The 25,306-nt window shown below is 41.7% G+C and overlaps 1 protein-coding gene across 3 annotated transcripts in view; it reads left to right on the forward strand.

Moving 5' to 3' along the window:
• The window catches only part of Glis3 (GLIS family zinc finger 3), a 492,950-nt gene that overhangs the window by 7,820 nt on the left and 459,824 nt on the right, over nucleotides 1–25,306 (forward strand). For 2 of the 3 annotated variants that reach the window (XM_045157705.1, XM_045157712.1), the window contains exon 2: nucleotides 7,109–7,594. In XM_045157705.1, the coding sequence (XP_045013640.1) occupies nucleotides 7,207–7,594 (388 nt within the window). In that variant the 5' untranslated portion in view covers nucleotides 7,109–7,206. Of the gene's footprint in view, nucleotides 1–7,108; nucleotides 7,595–25,306 lie in introns of those variants that run through there. The other variant, XM_045157721.1, reaches the window with a different exon arrangement.

Here is a 25,306-nt window from a genome sequence, read left to right on the forward strand (position 1 = left end):
CCTTTTTGTGCTCATCGATGAGTTAATGACTGAAGCAAAGTAAATGAAACACTTGTAAGTAATTACTGCTAAAACAAGTGACATTTAGTGATCTAGGAGGCTCTGAGGGTTATATAGACTCATTGAAGTGTGGAAAGTGCATTCTAAGGGCTGTTATTGAACTCTGAATACTGCCTTCCAGTAGTGCCTTCCTGAAGGTTCTGAGTTTTTTCAGCAGTCTGTAACCAGTGTCAGTGTGTGGAAGGTCCATAATGCTGCTCCTCACTCTTAAGTTAGCACTGACTAAAATGAATTCCTGAATGGGACTTGGCTGTCCCCCTCTTCCCTTCTTCCTCTCATCTTCATTTTTTCTGTACTGGCTATGTTTACTGCCCATACTGTGAATTTCATAGCTACCCATGTAAATGTAAAAATGGTCCTGCTAGTTATTTTACTCCATATACTTAGGAGAACTTATTTGCATTTTAGAGAAAATTTTGTGTGTGTTAAATTATAAAAGCTAAAATTGTTTGAACTCCAGCTAGAGTTTGAATCCACAGACAAGGTTTCTATTAGGTGGGGTACAAACATGTTACAGTATCTTTTCTATGTGGTCTTTGGAAGACTGGTCTGGAATCTCTTTTGGAAACACTAATTTATCTTCATGTTACTTAGTGGAAGTCAGAATGAAATCCTTTTAACTTCATTTATTGGTGGTGATATTGCTCAAGTGGCATCTGTACATGTTCATGTTCAGAATACATCTAGGAATAGTGTTGCAGTTACCAGCAGTAGACCTTGGGGGTATTTGAGTTAAAAGGTCTATGCAGGCGTGTTAGTAGTTGACCTTCAAGTTTTTGCTCTACTTCTCTGTAAATGAAGAATCAGCTCTCTTCTGGCGTAACTTCTATAGATTTGTCAGTTTCACTGCATAAAGTCGCAAACTCACAGACATAAGCCACTATGCCTTGTGATGGGTTAATTTATCATCATATAAGACCATCCTGTTTTAGAGAAACGATGTTGTGCATACCCAATACATTATCTCCATAATATCCTCAGGCTTCATGGTGCATGTTTGCACTTTCCTCTTGTTAAAATTGCAGACAGGAATAATTTTGATTTATTGGTGACATCTCATATAGCAGTGTTTATACTGTTGCCAATAAAATGACTTACGTGATTGGGTTTTGTTTATATAGTCTTTCCTGAGGAGTCAGTCACCTGTGTTAGTTAGGACAAGGTACATTCTGCTTATTAAAAGGAACTCTTGGGATCTAAGAACACTCAGCTCTATCTGCCCTTGATTAAATTACAAAATGTGTTTCACACTGCAGTCGTGCACGAGAATACCTTATATTATCTGTCAATAGGCTTTTCATTTCTATATTATTCTGGCTGCAAAAGCTGTAACAGGAGAAGCCCATGAGAATAACATAGGTCTATTAACAGTTAAGGCAGTGAAGTTGAAAAGACAATGTTAATGAAATTATATAATCATTATGCAAAGGGGGAAAATGAAAAGAATCAATAAAGTATTTTAGATAGCTTTATACACACACACACACACACACACACACACAGAGAGAGAGAGAGAGAGAGAGAGAGAGAGAGGGAAAGAGAGAGGGAGAGAGATAGAAGGATAGATAGATAGAGAGATATAATCAGGAGCAGTTTGTTCCCTGACCAGTATTTTATGCCTCATTATCAGGTATTCTGTGTAGAGTAAGAAATGCTTGTGGCATAAGGAATGGAAAATGCAACAAAGACTAAATGTAGCCTAAGAAGATGAAATGATGTATGAAAATTAATAATTAACTGGCTCATCAGATGAATTATGGCTCTAGATGAGTCTATTAATGATATTTACTAAGAAGGCACCTTTGGCTGTAAATAGGCATTATGGAACTTGTGTTTTTGGAATTTTCTTGGATGGTTGAGTTAACATTGCTTTTGTTTAATCTCTTAATCCAGGAAGAGTAGTGCCTGGAGCCTTGGGTAGGAGTCATGATTTAATATTTTGATAAAAATTTACACTTATCTAGAAAATTAGTAGTGTTCTTAAATAGTTCAGTGCCTTAGTTTTATTAGGGGTTAAGGCATTTCCTCTCTGACCTGATTTACAGGAGTGTGTTTTAAAGAGTACGACAGTGGTCAAAAGGAAAGATTTGCAATTGTTGCAGCCAGGTTTGCATTGAAATCACCCAACCAAGAGCAGCTTGTGGGGAAAAAAGAGATTTTGTCTTATAGGCTTGAGGAGGAAGCTCCAAAATGGCAGGGGAAAACAATGGCTTGAGCAGAGGGTGGATATCACCCCTGGCCAACACAAGGTAGACAATAGCAACAGGAGAGTGTGCCAAACACTGGCAAGGGGAAGCTGGCTATAACACCTATAAGCCCACCCCCAATACACCTCCTCAGAACACATAGTTTTTGGGGGACACCTGAATCCAACCACCACATTCTGTCCCTGGCCCCCATAAACTTATAACCATACATGATGTAAAATACAATGCATTCAGTCCAACCTTAAAAGTCCCCATAGTTTTTATCAATAATAATTATATTCAAACATCCCCATAATCCAAGGTCTTTTAACTGAGCCATAATATCAAAAATAACCTAAAAAAACCATAATGGCACAGAATAATCATTCACAATGCAAAAGATGGCATTGGGCATAGTCAAGAAATATTCAACCAATACAAGATTTAAAGCAACCAGGGCAAATATCAACCTCTGTAGTGTCAAATCTCCAAGTCTGATAACTCTAACCAGCAACAAATCTCTGGAGTTCCAATTCTGCTCCTCCGGCTAGGCTACTCACAGTCCTGGGAAACTTCATCGGAGTGGACAGCTTTCCTTAGCAGCCATCTTGTGGTCCCAGCATATCCACTGGGTCTCCAATGCAACCCGTAGTTCATCCTCACGGCTCCATCGGGTCTCCATGCAGGCAATCCTGCTTCACACTGCCCATGGTTGTTTCCAAAACATAAGACCATGTTGCAAATTTAATGACCTTCTCTTTTCTGCATTTCTTATACTCCTAAACACCAGGTAGGGTGCCAATTTTTTAATCCAGGGGGGAATAAAGACAACTTCGAACAATAGGCTCCTGAGCACTCAGGCCCCTTCAAAAGAGTCTAACTTCTTCCTGTTGCCTCAGTGCAGGTCAGCTGGCCCAATTGCAAAGGTTGAAATCTCTCACTTGGAGCTGAACAGGCAGAAATTTTAGCCCAAAGATTTCATTTCTGTGCCATATCCCTCTGCATACACCAGTCCATTTCTGCGTACTGCAACCCTGTACAACTTCTCAGGACACAGGCACAACAGCAAGCCTCTTACACAAACTGCTGCCAGTCCAGTCCAGACAAAGCTCCTTTTCACCCTCATAAGCCAAAACTCACAGTCCATAGTTCTTACTGCAATCAGGTATTTCAATTCTGACCAGAAAAATCTATCAAGCTGTACTTACAGCACTGCAAGGTGTCTCAGGCCAAGGATTCACATTCATCCACATTGCTCTTGAAAATCAGCTCCAAATGTCAAAGCCACACAATCAGGTGTCTAGCAGCAACGCCGCTGTCCATACCAACAATACTATTGCAATCAGGTTCCCATTGCTGGTAGAAATCATCCAAACAAGAGCAGTTTGTGAGGAAATAAGAGGTTTATTTGGCTTATAGGCTTAAGGGGAAGCTCCATGATGGCAGGGAAAACATTGCCATGAACAGAGGGTGGACATCATCCCCTGGCCAACATAAGGTGGACAATAGCAACAGGAGAATGTCCCCAAACATTGGCAAGAGGACACTGGCTATAATACCCATAAGCCCGCCCCCAAGAATACACCACCTCCAGGAGGCATTAATTTCCAAATCTCCATCAGCTGGGAACCTAGCATTCAGAACACCTAAGTTTATGGGGTACACCTGAATCAAACCACCACAATAACTCATTAGCAGAACAAATATTTTCATTGTGAGAACAAATGGAGTGTAAATCCAAGTATATCCAAATGTCAGACCTAAAATCCCTAAATTCTTATTTTTGGATGCTTCTTGACTTTTCCTTTTCTTCTTTATTTTTTTCCTTTCCCTTTCCTTTTCTTCTATTTTTTCTGTTGATAGCCTTGGAGAGAGTAGTTGGGTAGAAGACAGAGTAGCATTGACTGGAGAGTTCAGTCAAGTTTTTAACTACACAGAAGTTCTCTCAATGGTATTCGTCTTCCTTAGTTTTTGGTACTAGGAACTGTGAAATGATTTTCTTAGTAAAGTGCAAATTTAATACTATATTCATTTTCCTTAGCTAGTGTCTTTGTGTGCAGCTCAGGGAGGCTTCCTCTCAGCTCCTGTGGAGTTTGGAGCAGGTATCATTATTTCTGCTCCTGTATTTGCTCAGTTCCCCTAAGGGCCATACGAATAGAATCTCTATAGTCATTCTTTGTGTCACATAATCTTCCTTATCCTAAACCAGGAATAACAGTATGAAGATTCCAAAGAGATAAATTATATTCATTCTTTTCAGGCTTCTGTGGATGAAAAGTCTAAGTTCAAGGAACCTGTGGTTTGCCAGAAGTAGATCTCAGATCTCTTGACTTTTTGAGTGCTCTCACTCTGACCCCATAAACATGTGTCTTTCTTCAAATAAAATAGTTTACTCATTAAGATATATGAAAGAATATTACCCTGTGAGTACACAGAACTAAATTGTACTCTAGTGTCTAAAAAGCTTGAAAAAAATCAGTTGGCATAATTCATGTGAACACTGGAGTTTTAGGCATATTTTCAAATGTAGCTTCTTTTCATCTTCAGGTTAATTTTCCTCAACTCACAGGTTGTGGACCTGTTGGGTTTTTTTTTTTTTTTCCATTTTTTTGGCCGCTGCTTTTTTTCTAGTAATTAAATGTAAGTACATTTTGTTGTTTTTACTTCAACTTAAAGTTGTTTAAAACAGAAGTGCAATTTAATAAAAATATAAAAGTAAAGTAAATAAATATTCAATCAGGACATACAGGTGTTAGTGCCTGATACTTAATGAAGTTCTCAGCCCATTTACTTATTTTTCCTTCTTGAAACTCACCTTAATGACTGAGACTAATGCTTGCTGATGTGGTTTTGTATCCAAATTTTTGATGAGAATTCCTGCTTGTATATGATGTTGCTGCCAAAAATGACTCCCTTATTTAAAAAAGTGGGCACAGTCTGAAAATCTTCAGACACTTGTCACTTGGATTCTGGTCTTAGTGACTCATATTTCCCGTCATATTGAACAATTCTTCATTTTCAAAATTTTGCCAATGTGACATATTTCTATTTCTTTTTCTTTTTCTTTTTTTTTAAAGTAGGTACTGAATAAGTACTTTCTTCTCAGAGTCCAGGATGCTCAGAAAGCAGTAGTCTATCAATGAGTGAAGAACAGATGGGCATTTTATCTGGTAGAGCAGAGTCATTAAGTGAGTCTTGCTTGTAGTCAACGAGTGAGTGAATGGAGTGCACTCTACTTCTGCACGCACACAACAGGAAAGGTTTTGGGAATTTCCATTATTAAAAACAAACAGTCATAGAACCAGTTTGATACCAGGCTTTGTATCTGGTTGTTCCATGAAAACTTCAATTATGTAGGTTTTGAATAACTTGATCTTTCCATTCATTTGTAGGGTGTGCGGTAAAGGGAAGAACAGGAGGGATAGATGCTTGATGTGTAGAGAAGAGCCATTGAGTATCTCCCAGGACTGGGTGTGATGAGAACATTAAGTGTCACAAACTGATGGAATTCATAGCAAAACAGGGAATTGATATAAATGAATAACACATTCCAAGTTTTGTATTTCTAATTACTTATGGAGTTCTTCAGCATAAGCTCACACAGCAAACTATAGAAGGCATAGTAAATGCTTGACTTGAAATTTAAATATTATTTCCTAAGATGATAAAAATGTTTGCCTTCTTTGGTAGGCATCCCTTGATAATTTATGGTGTCATGTATTTGGGAGATGAGTTGAAAATATCTCTCCTAAGACCTTGAGTGGATCATACACAGAAAACAAGAATCAGCCAGTTGAGGGTATGTGAGCCATGGCTGCTTTCCTCAGTGCTTGTTTCCTGTGTTTGTCCAGCCTTGGATTTTTTCCATGACTATCGTGTCTACACAAGCAACAGGTTGTGAATGTGTCTCTGAGACATTTTCAGTAGTGGCACCACCATGTCACTTGGTCACCTCATTGTACTTGCTCAGGGGAGCTGTTGTCTCAGGTGGGAAGGGTCTTCTTTAGGAATTTAGTATCAGGGGCTGCCAGTGTCATCACAGACAGGCAAGAGTGGCATTTTGTCATCACTTCAGAATTTTGCTTATCTCAGAGGAAATTTCACAGCAGTATGGTTCACATGCTTCTGTCTTGTTCCATTAACATACTGAATTGCTAAATATTAGACGGGGCCTTCTTTTTCAGTGCTTTCTATAAGACATCTTGCGGAGTCATCTTTTGTTCAGGACCTCAGCTGAAGGTGGAATAGTGAGTGTGGTGTTGATCGATTTCTGTCCTTTTAACTCAGGATCAGTGTGGATCTAAGTCTGTGATGCTGTTGTCAGTATTTGAGTTAAAGAAAATATGAAAAAAGTTTACCATATTCCCTTGCCTACATTTATACCTTTTGTAAATCTAGGGACTATGAAAATATTGTCCTTAGAATGAAATCAGAAATAGTGCAGTGTCCCCATTATTTCATTTGGAGGTCACAACTGTTTTGTGCTTGTTTACTGAGTGAGAAGCATTCATTTCCCAGCTCATGAAAGTTGATGTTTTCGGTTTCTCAAGACTCAGTGTAGCCAAAATGAACCATTAAGGAGCAAAATAAATGATTGGTAGGAGCTTCCAAAACCTCCATATTAGAAAGGACTCAATGATAAACAGAAAAATGTAGGGATCCATACTCCATGTCTCTTGTGAATGTAGAAGTGGAAGGTTCCTGCCAAAGACCCCTGGACTTAATGATCTTGTTCTACATAAGAGAGCAGTTTGCTAAGTGTGCCTCTTTTTTCCTGATTGTAGTGCTATGCAGCTTGAAAACTTACTGCATCTTTTTCGGTTTTACCTTTAAAAAAGCTTGTGTTTATTTTTTTTAAACAGGCATCTAACCTACACCATGGGTAACTCATTGGACTTTGCCTGAAGGGAGTCATTAGTTCCATTGAATATTTGAGCATCCTGGCCGCAGGTCTTTCAGAATGAATGGAAGGTCATGCAGCATGAGTCTCCACCGGACATCAGGAACCCCACAGGGGCCTGGGATGGTCAGTGGCCAACATATTCCTGCCATCCAAGCCCATTCAGGCACTCCTGGCCCCTCACCCTGTGGCAGCCTAACAAGCCCCACTATTGGAAGCCTTGCTAACAGCCTCCATCTCAAGATGTCCTCTGGAGTAGGGATGGCTCTGCAGAGCAACATGACGGAGAGCCCCATCCATCTGCCTGCCCTGAGCCCCAGGAGACAATTGCTCACCAATGGGAAACCGCGGTTCCAGGTCACTCAAGCTGGAGACATGTCAGGGTCACATACTTTAAAGCCAAAGCATCAAGAGTTTGAAAACCCCTTTCCTCCAAATCCTGGAAAAGGTAGGATTGTCTTTTTGCAATTTTAAAAGTGGAAAGTTTATGTCTCCTCCCTGTCACTTCCTTGCTAGCAAATTGTATAGAAAATACATAATTTCATGTCTGAAACAAAGTTCATGTTCTCAATGAAATAGAGCTTGCTTGGTAAAGGCTTGAGTGTGCATGTGTATGGGGGCATGAATGATGGGTTCCAGTGTGTGATACCTTATGGGAATATGAAACAGGGGAGAAGGTAAGATAGAAAGACCCACCAGGGGGTAGTTTGGGTGGCAGTGACAGGAGAGCAAGAGCAGGCTGGCAAAGTTCTTGCCTTAGGGGTATATGCCACCCTGCCCTGGCTCATGAGGGTTGGAGGTATGGGTATCCTACAGGATATGAAGGAAGAAGATGGACTGGAATTGCCTTTCAAGCTAGTTTTAGAAATACTAGAAGAATGGTGGTCTTGGAAGGAAAGGATCAAAAAATGAGAAATTTTGGGCTGATGAGATGGCTTTGTAGTTAAGGCGTTTGCCTGCAAAGCCAAAGGACCCCAGTTCGATTCCCCAGGACCTATGTAATCCAGATACACAATGTGGCACATGCAGCTGGAGTTCATTTGCAGTGGCTAGAGGCCCTGGTGCACCCATTCTCTCTCTCTCTGTTTCTGCCTTTTTCTCTCTGACCCTCTCAAATAAATAAATTAAAAATTAAAAATGAGAGAAATTTTAATAACAAATAGAATGAGGACTTAGTACATATAAATGCTAAGGAAAAATAAGAATTAGACTTTTAAAAAACAATATAGTTGGTAATAAGAGGAAAGCAGCTGGATGAGAATAATATTTTTTTTTCTGATACTGGGCCTTGAACCCATAACTTTGTATATTCTAGGCAACTGCTCTGTTACTGAACTAAATCCACAACAAGAAGGATGAAATAATGTATTTTAAACTTGTGAGGGACTATAAGATGTGGTAAATTTGAAATGCAGACTGAATGTGTTTTTAACTTAGTAGTGTTTGAATTAACATATATTTTACATTAAAGAATAATTGTTGGGGAATAGCAAACTGTTTGAATGACATACACTCTCTAGAAACTGGCATGGACTCAATGAAGTTATATTGCACATAGCATGTGCTTTAAGCTAGAGAGAGAAAGCCTGTGTCTTAAATAAATATACAATTTTAATGCACAATGGCAGTTATGAAATTCCTGAAGATATTTTATCACTTAGTCTTAAGGTTTATATTAAGAGTGATTACTACCAAACAGAATAACCAGCAGCCGTCTGAGTAGTCACTCACCTCATTAATGAAGGTGGGTGATGATTTACATCAGGCAAGTAGCCAAAGACTTGGGTCTTAGTGCCTATATCTGAATTAGTTGATATAAAAGGGGATATTAAAAATCCCACAAGACTAACTATACATGTAGCTTTTACATTTTTCTTTTCTTCTTGATTTTTATTTGTATTTGGTCTAGATTGGGTTTGGAGTTGTTTTATTTCCTAGAGGTACTGATTTTTAATACAGGAAATGTTTCCCTGGGGGGGGGGTCATATCCAGAAGAGTCTGTTCCTGATAGATTGCTGCGCTTCCTAACATCAGACCCACTGTTGGGCCTTCAGGGGCTGAGTCCCACTGCAATCTCTCCTTTCATGCTTGACTAATGATCTAGAGCTTTTATAGACTCTTGTGTCTGTCAGTCTGACTGACAACAGGAATGGTGATAATAGTGACTTGCATTTATTATTTCATAACTTAGCATGGTAATGCTTTCCAGCACATAGTCTCAGTGATTCTTTGCAATGCTCCTGAATTGTATGCTGTGGTTGATTTAACTGATAAGGGAATTAAGACCTAGAAAGTAACTTCAGGGACACTGAACAGCAGACAGTTTGGGAATACTATTTTGGTAGTGACAAGCAGTGGTTATAATTGTTAGATAATTCTAATTACTAGGTAATAATTAAAAACATGCTTCAGGATCTTAAGTCAGGGGGGCTTAACTTGAGTGAGTTGTAAGGTCTAGCACATCTTGCAATGCTTGTTAAAAATAGTTCCCTTTCCTGATTTTCCTCCAGTGGTGTTTTGGCTCCTTTTTGGCTTGTTTGTTCAGTGCTTGACCTCAGTTGAGATGGCTGAACATGCATGCTCACAGATAAGGAGTTGGGGACATGCTGTGATTATTCCTCTCAGCCTCATGGCTTGGATACCATCTCTGTATTCAAGATGATGCCAGAAGTGGCTGAATTGTTCCTGTCAGGTCTTGGTTGATAATCCTTAAATTAAACCAATAACTGATGATCTGTGACTGACCTTTATCTGATCATTCACTCAACAAATAATTATTAAACATACATTATGGGTGAGCCATGGTTTTGGAGGTAGAATTTCTAATAAAACACAACCCTTGATCACAGCCTGTTGGAGAATTTAGAATTTAGAGAATTTCTGGCCACTGGATAGGTGGGTCTGGGGTCCAGGGCTGGGGGAAAGTAGGGTATCTAAGCAGACACCTGTAGTGGGAGGAGCTAGCAGCTACAGTGTACACAAATGTGCGTGAGTGTGCTCCTCACACACCTGCATGGCACATGTGCTCATGAGGGGACTGTCTAGAACTTACTCTCGTATGGAAAATAGCACACACCAAGCCTGGAGGAGAAAGCTAATGTGGCATTTTATGAACTTCTTCCTGACCACACAGGTTTGGGGCACAGAATGTGGTGAGAGATGATGCTGGAGAAAAATAAGAAGCATGAAGAAGGGGAAGAGTCAGGGGCAGGGAGCCAGGCAGTGTGGATCTTTCTTGATCTTGGGGTGTAACATGTGCCTGTGCAGGAATACTAATTGGGGCACCCCTGGAAAACAGAACCCAAGAGGATGCATATATGTGTGTATGTATATACACATATGTATGTAAATAAAGAAGTTCGTTATAAAGAGTTTGCTCATGTGATTATGAAGTCTGGCAAATCCCAGGTGTGTTAGCAGGCTGGTAGCTCAGGGGAGTGGGTGATTTAATTCCAGCCTGAATGTAAAAGCCTGAGAACCTAGAGATCCAGTGGTGGAGTCCCTGTGCAAAGGCCAGCAGGCTCTAGACCCAGATGGAGCCAGTATTTCATTTTCAATCCAAAGGCAAGAAAAAAACTAATGTCCAAGTTTAAAGGTAGCCAAGCAGTAAAAAATTGTCCTTACTTCAGGGATAATTCAGCGTTTTGTCTTTGGGTCTTCACCTGATTGTTTGAAGTTTGCTCACACTAGGGGGCCCTGTCTTCTGAGCTCAGCTTGCTGATTCAAACCATCTCATCCAGAAACATCAAGAATAATGTCCGACCACTTTGGTCCAGGCGAGTTCATGGGAAAATCAGTCGTGAGAGTGGGGCATCGTTGCTTTGGGACAATGTGCAGTTGCCAAGGCTGTTCAGGAGCTTTTCCCTCCCAGTTGAAATATTATTTCCTGGGGATAGGCTTATCATTGAACCTCAGGAAGTAAAGGAAACTTACAAGGTTCAAGAAGCTCCTATAATTTACAAAGCTCACAAGGTCCCTCAACAAAGGTGATACAGAAAATTGCTCTGCAGGAAGGATACTCTCCCTCCAGCTAGGCTCTCTGCAAGTGTACAGGACCTGTAGAGATGGGGGCTTTGTGCATGGCACCTGTGCTGGGGTGAGCTTTCTACTGAGCCAGCTTCCATTGAGTCATCCTTGCTCCTGGAACAACCCAGTAAACTCACTGGACTTGGGTATAATTGGGGCCTATCTGGAGTGATAGATATTTATGTATCGCCCAAGGAAAAAATTTCTTAGTGGTGTGTAAGAGCTTTTTCTGAGCCCAAAGAGTGTGTGTACTACCTCTCCAGAGACACAGTAGAGTTGTGTAGAGAGAATTTAGGTTCCTTAGGACTGTCAGAGAAGAAGCATTTGACTCAAAGACTGGAGTTTCCAGGAGAAGTTTCATGGGATGTACACACTTGATAGTAATCCTTCCCTTGCATAAAGGTTGAGTTCTATTCAACCATAAATGTAAATAACAGTAACTTTGACAGCATATGATGAGGGTCCTAATGGGTGCATCAGGGTCACTGGGCCACTACAGTGAACTTGGGGGCTCCTAGAACATTCTAAATTTTGAAGGAAATGTAGGGATACATGGCATTCTTTAAACACTAGGGCAGTTATTAGAGATCAACACTTTTTGTTTTTTGGTGTCTTGAGGTAGTTAGAGATCAACACTTTTTGTTTTTTGTTTTTGAGGTAGGGTCTTGTTCCAGCCCAGGCTGACCTGGAATTCAGTATATGTAGTCTCAGGGTAGCCTTGAACTCATGGTGATTCTCCTACCTCTGCCTCCTGAGTGCTGGGATCAAAGGCATGTGCCACCATGCCCAGCTGAGACTTTCTGTAATAAGCTTCATTATGTTCCATTTGCAAAAGTACAGTTTTAATAAAAGCATGTTTGTGGTTCACTGACCTTAGCCAGAAGGTAGAAATGAGCCTGTCATTGGAAGAATGTATAAACATGCTATGATGTAACAAGTACATATAGTAGAATATTATTTAACCTTGAAAAGGAAGTTCTGATACATGCTACAACAGATAATACTTGAGTAAAGTTACACTGAATGAAATATGCCAGCAATAAAAGTATAAGCCTTTGTATCATCCCTCTTGTATAATGTTCTTACAATAGTAAAATGGAGAGACTGAAAACGTTGTGGTTGCCAAGAACTTGGGAAAGAGGAATGAAAAGTTAGTGTTTTGTAGGTAAAGGATTCCATTTGCAGAACATGAGAAGATGGGTATTGGTGACTGTTAATTATGAATTCACTTAATGAGCTTGAACTATACACCTAAAATAGTTAAGATAGTAAATTTTAATCTGTGTGTGGCTCACTACAATATTTCTTGTTTGTATGTTTGAGTCAAGGTCTCACTCTATAGCCCAGGTTGGCCTCAAACTTGTGACTGTCCCCTTGTCTCTGCCTCCTAAGGGTTGGGATTATAAGTATGAGCCACCATGGCAGACTATTTTACTACAATCAACAAAAACAAAAACAAGCTGATGTGCACAGGAAATGAGCATGGCGGGGGTCCAGGTTTGGGAAATGGTAGAGTGCACAGTTCAAATGCTCATTCCATTGGAAATTGTGATTAGTTAAAAATTACACTATTATTTTTTCTATTTTGTGAATGTTACCTTTTCAAGCATCTAGGAATATACATACTTGAATAGTACATAAGTACTATTTAACACTTGCTCCCTAATAAATGCAGTTGTTAGGTGTTCCTTAGGGCCTAAAGGCATCATAGAAACGTGTTGAGACACTAAGCATGCCTGGATCTGAGAGACCTGGGGCCTCTGTCACTGGGTTGCTTTTCTTAGACAGGCTGCTTCGTAATTGCTGCTAATGGCTGGCAACTCTGCTGTGTCAGGTCTGAGACCATAGAGCGTTCCTCTTGGCTGCGCAGTGGCTGCTTCAATCCAGCTCAAGCCAGAGGCTGCCTTCCTAGAAGGGCAGGAAGGAAAGAATAAAGGAAGGAAGGAAGGAAGGAAGGAAGAAAGGGAGGGAGGGAGGGAGGGGGAGAGAGGGAGGAAGCCAAGAGAGAAAAGGATGATTCTTCTCAAATTTGTCCCTTTCAAACAGCTTTCCTGGATCCCCATCTAGTCATCATCACTTAAGTTAGCCAGTCATAGCATAAATTTCTTTTTACTTTTTGTTTTGTTTTGTTTTTGAGGTAGGATCTTGCTGTAGCCCAAGCTGACCTGGAATTTACTTTGTAGTCTCAGGCTGGCCTCAAACTCATAGGGATCCTTCTACCTTGGCCTCCCGAGTGGGATAAAAGGCGTGCACCCCTATGCTTGGCTCTTTTTACTTGTGTATGTGTGTGTGCTTGTGTGTGTGTGTACGTGTGTTTTGCATGTGTGTGTAAGGCTATAGAACAACTGCAGGTTGTTTTCTCAGTGAAATGAGGTCTTTCAATGGTCTGTAGCTCACCGATTTGGCTGATTTGCTGCCCAGCCCCTCCACGATCCCATAGTCTCCACTATGTCTGGCATTGTTTTTCCCCAAAGTTTTGTTCTAAAGTCCATGAGTTTTATTTATTTATTTGAGAGAGAGAGAGAGAGAGAGAGAGAGAGAGAGAGAGAGAGAGAGAGAGAGAGAGAGAATGAGTGAGTATGGGCGCACCAGGGCCTCCAGCCACTGCAAACGAACTCCAGACGTGTGTGCACCCTTGGGTATCTGGCTAATGTGGGACTTGGGTCCTGGGAATCGAACCTGGATCCTTTGGCTTTGCAGGCAAATGCATTAACCACCAAGCCATCCCTCCAGCCCGCATTTTTTTTTTTTTTTTTCCCAGGTAGGGTCTCACTCTAGCTCAGGCTGACCTGGAATTCACTATGTAGCCTCAGGGTGGCCTTGAACTTTTGGTTATCCTCCTACCTCTGCCTTCCAAGTGCTGGGATTAAAGGCGTGTGCCACCATGCCTGGCCCACATTATTTGTTTATTTGAGAGCGAGAGAGAGATTGAGAGAGAAGCAGATAGAGAATTGGGTGGGCCAGGGCCTTTGGCTACTGTAGACGAACTCCATACACATGTGCCACCTTGTGCTTCTGGCTGATGTGGGTTCTGGGGAGTCAAACCTCAGTTCTTTGGCTTTGCAGGCAAGTGCCTTAGCCACTAAGCCATCTTTCTAGCTCAAGTCTGGAATTTTTGCCTGGATAGTAGGGATCAAATTCTGGCTCTTGTGATTGTGAGGCAAACACTCTATTGACTGAGCCATCTCCCTAGATACATGAACTGCTTTTCTTTTTGAAAAAAAAAATTATTTGAAAATAGTATTTATTTTTCCGATTTAATAAATGTCTCAACAATAAATTAACCTTCTCTCTGGATACATAGTAATTCTTTCACCAATACACAAAATCCCTTACTAGCCTAACAGTATCAAATGAAGTGAGAGTAATTTAACACTATTTGAGAGAGAAAAAGAGAGAAATGCAGAGAGGAGAAAGAGAGAGAGAGAGAGGGAGAGAGAGAGAGAGGGAGAGAGGGAGGGAAGGAGAGGGAGGGAGGGAGGGAAGGGGAGGGAGGGAGGGAGGGGGGGAGGGAGGGAGGGAGGGAGGGAGAGAATGGGTGCTCCAGGGCCTCTAGCCACTGCAAATGAACTCCAGATGCATATGCCAGCTTGTGCACCTGGCTTACATGGGTACTAGGAAATCAAACCTCGGTCCTTATGCTTCACAGGCAAGCTTGTAACTGATAAGCCATCTCTTCAGCCCCATGAACTACTTCTTAAAAGCAAAAATTATTCTTTGGTCTGACATTATATGTCTTTCGATTGTATTCTAATATAATATATTTACTTACTAATCAATTAATTTGTATTTTCTTAGTTTTCTTTTTTTCTTGGTTTTTGACTTTTTGAGTTAAGGTCACCCCCTAGCCCAGGATGACCTGGAGTTCACAATGTATTTGTGGGGTGGTCTTGAACTCATGGTGATCCTTCTACCCCTGCTTCCCAAGTGCTGGGGTTCACAGCATGTGCCACCATGCCCAGACCTGTTTTTTTAAATATTCATTTATTTCTTTATGAGAGAGAGGGGGGGGGGAGGGAGAGAATGGGCATATCAGGGCCTCTAGTCACTGCCAGTAAACTCCAGATGCATGTTCCACAATGTACATCTGGTTTACATGGGTTCTGGGGAATCATACCTGAGTCCTCAGGCTTCACAGGCAAGTGCCTTAACTGCTGAGCCTTCTAAGCCATCTCTGCAGCCCTCTTTTTTTTTTTTTTTTTTTGATTTTTTTGAGGTAAGGTTTCACTCTACCTCAGGCCTCTTTTTTTTCAAGGAAGGGTCTTTCTCTAGCCCAGGCTGACTTGGAATTCACTATATAGTCCCAGAGTGGCCTCGAACTCATGGTGATCCTCCTACTTCTCCCTACTGAGTGCTGGGATTAAAGGTGTGTGCCATCACGCCTTCATTTTAAAAATAATTTATTTGCCAGCAGAGAGAGAAAGAGAGACAGAGAAAACGAGAATGGCTGCACCAGTACCTAGCGCTACTGCAAATGAACTCCAAACACATCCACTTTGTGCATCTGCCTTTACATGGGTACTAGGAAATTGAATCCTGGTCCTTACGCTTTGCAGGCAAGTACTTTAACTGCTGAACCATCTCTCCAGCTATTTTATATATATATATATTTTGGTTTTTCGAGGTAGGGTCTCACTCTGGCTCAGGCTGACCTGGAATTCACTATGTAGTCTCAGGGTGGCCTTGAACTCTCGGGGATCCTCCTACCTCTGCCTCCCGAGTGCTGGAATTAAAGGCGTGCGCCACCACGCCCGGCTTATATATATATATATATTTGCAACAGTGTCTCAGTATGTTTCTGGTCATCCTCATACTACGTAGACCAATTAGAGACCTCAAACTCACAATGATCTTCCTGCCTCAGTTTCCCAAGTGCTAGGATTATAGAGTGTACCATTATATACAGCTTAGTATACTTTACTTTTCAGCATCTTGCCATCCTTTTCTCAAGTATGTTGAGACATTTGTAAACAAGTGCCAGAGGTTGTGACAATTTACCCTTAAATTAGCATTCCTCATGTGTGTGTGTGTGTGTATATATATATATATTCGTTATAACAGAGGAATCTTAACTTTGACATACTAGTATTACTTATATACAGTCATAGCTTAATATGTAGTCCATATACAAATTAATTTTGCATTATTTCATATTTTATTATATTTTCATTATTATTTAGAAATTAAATTACTTTCTCCCCCCACTTATAATCCCAATGTGGTATATAGCAGGTTGTTAATTTAGGCCAATCTAGTGTAAGATCACACATTACATTTGGCTGTCATCTTTCTTCAGGCTTGTTTTACCCAGACCATCCCTGTCCCCCTGCAGTTTTTTCTGTGTGGCTCAGGTCACTTGTTTGTATGTGCAGTCTAGCTTGCCTGACCACTCCTGCACGATCGCATTCAGATTAGAATATGGCACAGGTGATGTGTGTACTTACTCCTTGCCACATGACCCCAGGGGCCTCCAGCTGCTCCTTTGTCCCGGAATGTGTGATGCCACTTTGATCACTTGGCCTAGAGAAGGTGGTGACAGACACCAGATTACTGCATTGTGAAGGACACTGTCCTTTTCAGAACCAGTATTCTTGTTCTCTCAACAACCTCTTGTATGTTCCTTGCTGGTCCGTATCTGAACCAGTTTTACCTTGTTGATTGCATGATAGGAATTTCCTGATCTTATCACTCCTTACATGTTTGCTAGCTGTTGTGTGTTGTGGTGTGTTCCTCTCAGCAATACAATGACAAAATCCCTGACAGAAGCAGCCAAGGGAGGAAGGATTTACTGTGGCTCACAGTTTAAAAGGATTTCTGTCAGGTCATAACTAGGAAGCATCCAGTGTGTGTATGTAGGGGCCTCAGTACTGGCAGCTAGAATGCAAGGCTTCTCCGATGGCTGCAGAGCCAGTGGACAGAGGCTTAGGTAAGAATTAGGAGGTTGGGGGGGGGTGCTGGAGAAATGGCTTAGAGGTTAACGTGCTAGCCTGGGAAACTAAGTACCCACATAAACCAGATGCATAAGGTGGCACATGCATCTGGAGTTCGTTTGCAGTGGATAGAGGCCCTGGCACACCCATTCTCTCTCTGTAATAAAAAAAAATTAAAGAAATTAAAACAAAGAACTGGGAGGGGAGGTCTAACCTTTTAGGGCTTGACATTGGTGCGCTATATTCTCCAGTTCAGCACCATGTCCCAGAGTTTCCATAACTTCCTCAGACAGCAACCCCAGCTGGGGAAAGTGTTCAGAGGTACGAGCCTGTGGGATGTGTTACATTCATATGAGAATAGCTGGTCTTTGGGAAAGAAGAGCTCTTCTCCCTTTAACAATCACTGAATGCTTGGATTCATTAAAAATGCTTCTCCAACTGTATCATCACATCACCGCTATCATTCTTTACGTTGCTCAGATGAGGTTTCCCCTTGAAGTCAGTCTCTGTGCCCTTGACCGACTTCCTGGGTTTGCAGGTACTGCAGGATGTCCCAGGCTCACTTGTGCTCCCCTGCTCCAGCCCCCACATCACCTGTTTCCCTCCACATCTCAAGTCTCTTTTCTTGAGGACTGATTTTTGGAGAACTATGTGAAACTCTGGGATGTCATTGCTTCTGAGCTATGCCCATGACCAGTTATTATCTAACCCTCTATCCCCTGGAACTCAGTTAAAACACATCACTGCACAGCCTGGTTCTTAGCAGTATCAGCAGGTCATTCTTTGTTCTGTACAACAGTAGAGGAAAGGACTACTTTAGTTTAACATTCCCTAGACAGTAGAAAATAGTTTTCTAATTGATCATTTAGTCTATGTAGTCTTTTTGTGGTCTCAGACCTGTATGCATTTTAAACTTTTTTTTATTGACCAGTTCCATAATTATAGACAATAAACCTTGATAATTCCCTCCCCTCGCCCACTTTCCCCTTCAAAAATCCACTCTAAATTTTTAATGTGTGGAGATGAACCTTTATCTGAGTCTCCGAGGGAGCGTGGGAGACTTCCTGCAGTGGCAACTTACTGGCCTTGCTCGAACTATGTAACCAATAGTATCAGTTCCTGAATTCTGGTCCAACAGTTGCTTCTTGTCATTAGACTGGTAGAAACGCATGTTTCAAAGCACCTGGGAAATTGGTTTTATTATCCCCAGTTTTAAGCATATTTGACATAACTATTTAAATGTCCAGGACATTGAAATACTTAAGTACTGCACATGTAGCAGCCAGAGGGCTATACAATTGGGAAGATTTTCATTGATTTTTTTTTTTTTTTTAATGTCAGGGCCTCTGACATTTCTCGTTGGGTTCTGCTGTCCTTGGAGACAAAAGGAGTTAGTTATTCATTAGTGCTTGTGGGTTATTCATTATTGTTGGTCGGGAAAACAGCAGAATAATATCAACAAAGGACACCAGGCTAATTGAGATTAAAGAACACTTTTGTGTGACTTAAGGCTGGTGTCTCTTGTAAAGACCTGGTCCAAGAAAGATCATGTATGTGAAGCTAGGAGGTCTGAAAATTAGAGTACTTTAAATAATGCATCAAGTTTTAAAAATTCCTACTTTACTGCTGGATGTTGGCTACTTTCATTGGTTAGCCTTGTTTTCTCAGTGGTCAACTAGTTTCATGTTTTTCTCCTACTGCTACATCATACATTTGACAATACTGCCACTGGTTAAAATGTTACTTTTTTGTATCATTCCTTCACCTTGTTTTGAAAAACAACAGGCAATGAAAACAGACTTTTACCACACCCAGTGTGAAGTTAAGTTGAATGTTGCCAGTTTAGACCCAGAGCAATAGTAGCAATAGCAGGACCCCCAAATGGCTAGAAGAGATACAGTTAATATTAGCTAAAGAAAGTTGGGGCAAAACAAATGTCTTTTTTTTCACTTCTGCTTTTTAATCATTTATATTTTCTTACACTTCCAATGTGGCTTCCTGTAGAATTAGAGCAAATAAAGTTAATATTCCATAAAAGGTTCCAAAAATAACCAAACCAGCCCAGAGACCGAAAGCATTATTCCAGTTGAGGTAGCCAGAGTTTTCATTTCGTCTGGCTAGCAGGCAGGTGAAACTCAGTGTTTACTTTTGTTTACTTTCTGGGATACACAGGGTTCACTTTGTGTGATTTACTGATGCCGGGTGTAAGTTGAATTGATGATGAATTTCCAAGTATTACTGAAATGGTAGGCAAGATTTTTTTTTTTTTCAGTTATAAAAGTACTTTGTCAATCTGAGAACATTCCACATTTAAAAGAATACAGTGTGGGTTGGCTCAGCAGTTAAGGCACTTTCCCGGCAAAGCCTAACAACCTGGGCTCAGTTCCTCAGTACCTAAGATGTACAAAGTGGTGCATGTGTCTGGAGTTCATTCGCGGTGGCTAGAGATCCTGGAACACCCATTCTCTCTATCTCTCTTTGCTCTGTCTCTCTGTGCTTGAAAATTATATAAAATGTTTTATTTTAACTTTTTTTTGTTTATTTATTTGAGATAGAGAAAGAGGCAGAGAGATAGGGAGAGAGAATGGGTACGCCAGACCCTTAGCCCACTGCAAAACTAACTCCAGACATATTCAGCCCTTGTGCATCTGGTTTACATGGGTCCTGGGGAGTCTAACCAAGGTCCTTTGGCTTTGCAGGCAAACTCCTTAACTGCTAAGCCATCTCTCCAGCCCCCAAAATTGTATAAAAAATTTTTTTTTTTAAAGAATACAATGTATTCCATGGACAACTGGCTTTGCCCTGAAGAACTATAGGATAGGAAACTAAAATTCAATGTCTGTCCATCACTTATAGCATTTTTAGAAGTTGTTAAGCAGAAGCAACTTAGGACTTGTACAGTACTTTGTAGTTTCTAACTTTCATGTGGATTCTGCCGTGGCATTTGATGGTCAGGGCACCTATCACTGGCCCTGTGTTCAGGATGGAGAAACAGGTGACATTTGCGGCGACCTCACTGCTCATGTGCTGTGTGGGTTTGCTTTGAAAAGAACCCTACAATCTGAGACCTCCTATGCAGGAGTTTGAGAAACCTTGCCCCCTCTCTCTCTGTCAGGGTTTAAGGTTGCTGCTGCTCCTGAAAGAGCAGGCCTTTGAAAAATGTAACCCCTCAGAGATCATTGCCACACAGCATGGAGCTGAGGAAAACAGCCCTGGCTCCTGTTTTGGGACAGTGGTACTTGACACTTCACAGTTGGACCCTCTGAGCATAGACAGCATTTGCTTCCTGGGGAGGAGTCATGAGGCCTTTGTGCTGTGGACAGCTGAGTGACAGTAGTGAATGTGCATGTTCCTTGCCATGCCTCTGTTACATGAAGTCTCTGAACCCATGCTGGCGGATGTCATGAATGTGAATAGATTTTGTTACTTCTGACTCACCACATTTTAAAAACACAATGGATAGTGACTTATATTTAGTACCTATTTTAATGGCTGCCTTATTTGAATAATAAAAGAAATAGAAGGCTTGTAATTGGTTGTGACATAACAAACAAGTTAAAAAGACCTGTGTAGTGTCAGATCTCCCTACTGGAGGATGGCCTGAGGCCCACTGGTTTTCACACCCTACAGGCACTGGTTAGCAAAGACAATCTCTGGGTCATCCCCTCCCTGACCTGCTGAATCAGTGCATGTTAACAAGTTCCAGCTGATTTGATTTCTGTGTTGGGGCCGGTTTCCTGGCTGTATGAGCAGCGGCTATACAGGGTCCTCAGCTCAGAGAGGGGTACCCTGTACATCAGGCGTCGTCTTCCATGGTTTCTCTCATGACATCGCTACTCATTTTATCCTTGTTTTGTAGTGAAGTCTGATGGACATTGGAGCATGCAGAGGGGACCCGGAGTCTCCTGTTACATCTCTTCCCAGGGTGGCCAATGGCTCCCTGCCCCACCCAATATCAACTATTGTCCTCCACTTTCAGCAGTGACCTGGGCATACACATCAGGAAGGACCTAGGTGCCATGTGGGCCCCAATGTAGGAGAGGCTGTTGGGCTCTTGGGGAGAGCTGCATGTGCTCTATGAATATGCTCTGCAGAAGCAACCTAATGTTGCATAGCAAACCAAGAGCATTCCAGTATGTCGAGGCAGATGTGAGAGGAAAGGAAAAGATCTTTTTCCTTGCTTTCCAAGCAAGGGCCTCAGCCCTTCATTTTGCACTGGTCCCCACACGTTCCATCACTGAGCTGTAAGTGCAGGGGGAGGGCTGAGAAGCACTGTCGCACGAGGAAGAGCGGGGATGCTATTCTCAGCTGCGGACCTCCCTGTAAAATGGAGTGATGTGTTATCCTCATTCCAGATGAGCAGAGTCCGGGCAGAGGGAAAGCCTGGCCATGTGGCCTTGGATGGTAGCATGCTAGGGGCTCCTCTTGCCTTGGCTTTGGGTTCATGAGGCTGATAATTAAAGGTGGCCATCATGGTCTCACCAGAGGGGGATGGAGGATGCAGAGGACAGGGTTCAAAACGGGATATAATGAGCCAGGCGTGGTGGCACACGCCTTTAATCCCAGCACTCGGGAGGCAGAGGTAGGAGAATCGCCTTGAGCTCACGGGCACCCTGAGACTACATAGTGAATTTCAGGTCAGCCTGACCTAGAGTGAGACCCTACCTCAAAAAATGAAAACCAAAACCAAACAAACAAACAAAAAAAGGGGGTATGCTGACTCAAAACTAGCTCTTCCAACCCAGGGGAATGGGTGGAAAGTGATGGGAGCTGAGAATAGGCCTCTTGGGGAGGGAGAAGAAGAAACCTCACACAGCCTCAGAGCCACACAGATAGTTGTCTGTGGTTTGGAAATCTCCAGTGCACTTAAGATGGTGGAAGAGGACATGGCGTTTGGCTTGAGGAGGAAGCTGCTGCTGCTGTGGGGCTGGCGCCTTCCTCCGCTCGCTCTAGCAGTCACTGCTGTTCTGCTCCCGCCTGTGGAAAGCTACTTGATATGTAGATTTAGGACCCTAAAATGACATTTTCACAGTTTCAGTCAAAAACTAAAAAGAAGAAAATTGAAGTGTCAACAAATACACATTGAGGTAAAGTAAAATATTTTAAAAGCTCATCTCTTATGTAAAGATATTACTGTATGTAGATAGGGTGAACATATAATTTGTTTTCTCAACTAGGACACTTTCAAGAATGACATGGGACCCTATTGGTAATTATGCCCATGACTGGACACACTGCAATGTGGGGCACCTGCATTGAGGAGAAAGTTTGATTAAAGTCAGCTCTTACTCAGTTGCCATAAAGTAAGACATGTTCACATACTTGACAGCCTCATGTAAGTTAATGGGAAAATTACCTCTTGGGGCGAGAGAGCAATTGCTCTGTTATTATGCAGTACACTTAATTTCTGTTTGTTCTAGATCTGAAAATAATCTAGCCATTCATGACTTTGTACTGTGTGTGTTCTAGAACTATGGGGTATTTCCTCTCTTTTAAAAAAATTATTTATTTGAGAGAGAGACAAAAAGAGAGAATGGAAGCACCAGGGCCTCTAGCCACTGCAGATGAACTCAACATAGGTATACCTTGTGCTTCTGGCTTATGGGAGTACTGAGGAATTTTCCTTAGGCTTCACAGGCAAGCGCTTTAACTACTAAGCCATCTCCAGTCCCTGTGGTGTGCTTTCTAAGTCTTAATCATCTGCCACCTTTGGAAGTGTTCCCATTTAGAACTGGAGAAAAGAGTGTCTTAGAAAGGTTAAGAAACTTCCCTGAGAATACTCAGTGGAGGAGGTTGACATTTTTAACCCATGTCTTACTGACTCTACAGCCTTAAATCACTTTTTCTATAACAAGTTGTTTTGATTTTGTGGCATAAAGATTTTGCCTCAAAGTTTATGCGTTCACAGTTGAGAAGGACTTCCTGAAAGGTGCATTATGTCCAGCAGAATTTCTGCTCTATGGTGATGGTGTGCCTGTAATGTTTATTTTGCAAAGAACAAAAGCTGAGAGAACTACTGCTAAGAAAACTGCTGCTGGTGTTTGTGTCAATTTGTGTCAAAAGTATCCCTTTTCTCTTGCTTAAAGCAGTAGTCCCGATGTATTTAGGTAGGAAATAAGAAAAAAAGAAAAGGAAAGACAGAGAAGTGGCTGGTGTTGGAGTCTTTATTCTGAGCAGCCTGGTGCACTGAGAACTGTGTGCGACATAATTAGGGGACAACCTGCAAGTCCTCTCATTAAATCCCACGTGTCATTAGACTCAAGTACAGAGCTTGAAGAGATGAAGTGACTGGAGTGTACCATGGCTAGCATGTGGCAAAGCCAGATCTGACCTCCAGCTCCCTCTCTGTGATCACAGGGCCCTATTTCTTACCATCCCACTATGTGATGGTGTGTCCAGGTAGATGGTGTGAGCTAAGTGGGAGACCAGTGTTTCATTTGGCAGCATGCTGGCTACTCAGGCTGGGGACCTGAGATCACTGTGATGAGGAAGCTGGACTGTTCCATGGTGGCACCCAAGAGGAGAATGTGCAGTCAGAGTGAGGGACTATAAGCACATGGTCTGAACTCACATCCTCTTTAATTACATGCTTAATGATCTCTGCCTGTCTTTCCATAGCAATTCAGTCTTCTTCCTCTAGACTGCTTGTCTCTGTTTTTTTTTTTTCTCCATGTATGTATATGGTGTATGGTTTGTGTGTGAGGTGTGTGAAATGTGTGTGGTGTGTGCATATGGGTGCAGATGCTTGTGTCCTTTTATGTGTGTTTTTACCTGATCATTTCTTTGAGACAGACTGTCTTCTCTGAACCTGGAGCTGTTGTTTTTGTGAATCCCAGAGAGGTGAGCCTCAGGTATTCTCTGTTTATTTATTTATTTTTAAGTATTGTTATTTATTTATTTGCAAGCAGAGAGATAGAAGACAGACAGAATTTGCAAGGGCCTCCAAGCTGCTGCAAATGAATTCAAGATGCATGAACCTCTTTGTGCATCTGGCCTTACATGGGTACTGGGGAATCAAACCTGGATTGTAAGGCTTTGCAGTCAAGCATCTTAACTGCTGAGCTATCTCTCCAGGCTTGATTTTATTCTCAAACACAATTGATAGCATTATCTATTTTCAACTTAAAAAAAATCTAATATAGGGCTGGGGAGATGGCTCAGTCTTTAAAGTGCTTGCTGCTTGATCCTCAGCACCCATGTAAAAACCTGGTGTGGGACTGGGGAGATGGCTTAGTGATTAGGACGCTTGCTTGTGAAGTCTAAGGACACATGTGCTCCAGATCCTACATAAGCCAGATGTACAAAGATGAGGCAAATGCCAGGTTGCACATGCCTACTAGTTGGCACAATTGTCTGGAGTCCAATTTCAGTGACTGAGGCCCTGGCATGCCAATTCTCTGTCTCTGTCTGTCTGTCTGTCTGTCTGTCTGTCTGTGTGTCTGTCTCTCTCTCTCTAAAAAAATTACAAAAATCCTGGTGTGGCAACATGCCCCTATAATATTTCCAGTGCTGGGGAGGTGGAGATGAAGATCACTGGGAGTAACTGGCTAGCTATATAAGTAAATTTTGGGTTTAACAAGAGACCCTGTCTCAAAATAGATAATATAGAAGAGTGATGGAGAAGACACTTGACATTGACTCTGGCATCCACATGCATGAGAACCTATATATTTGCACACCTATTACACACACATATGAACATGAAACAGAGACACACATACATGCACACACACAAATCCCAATATAATATCCCAACTGGAACACAAGGGAACTACAAAAGCAAGATAACTTGTAATAAAAATATAGATGCAAGTATGAAACTACTCCAGTATTACACTTGTAGGTAGAATGAAACCATAAGACAGACTTTGACCTAAAAGTGAAATAGCAAAATTCTAATGGTCCAAGGAGGCTGTATTCTTGGCTAAGATATTGAGTTGTTTGTTTTGAAAAGTTTATGAAATGGTGGTCATAATATTTCTTCTTTCTTGATGTGTGGGTACATGTGTGTGTGCTCATGTGTGAGTGCACACACGTTTATGTCACAGTGTACATGCGCATGTGGAGGTCAGAGGACAACTTACATGCCAGTTCTCACCTTACGCTTTGTTGGAGGCAAACCTCTCATTGTTCAGTGCAGCATTTACCATACTGGCTGTGAACTTCTGGGTAAGTCTCCTGTCTCCCATCTTGCCACAGGCACA

The sequence above is a fragment of the Jaculus jaculus genome, chromosome 1, assembly GCF_020740685.1.
Source record: "Jaculus jaculus isolate mJacJac1 chromosome 1, mJacJac1.mat.Y.cur, whole genome shotgun sequence".
NCBI classification, from domain to species: Eukaryota; Metazoa; Chordata; class Mammalia; order Rodentia; family Dipodidae; genus Jaculus; species Jaculus jaculus.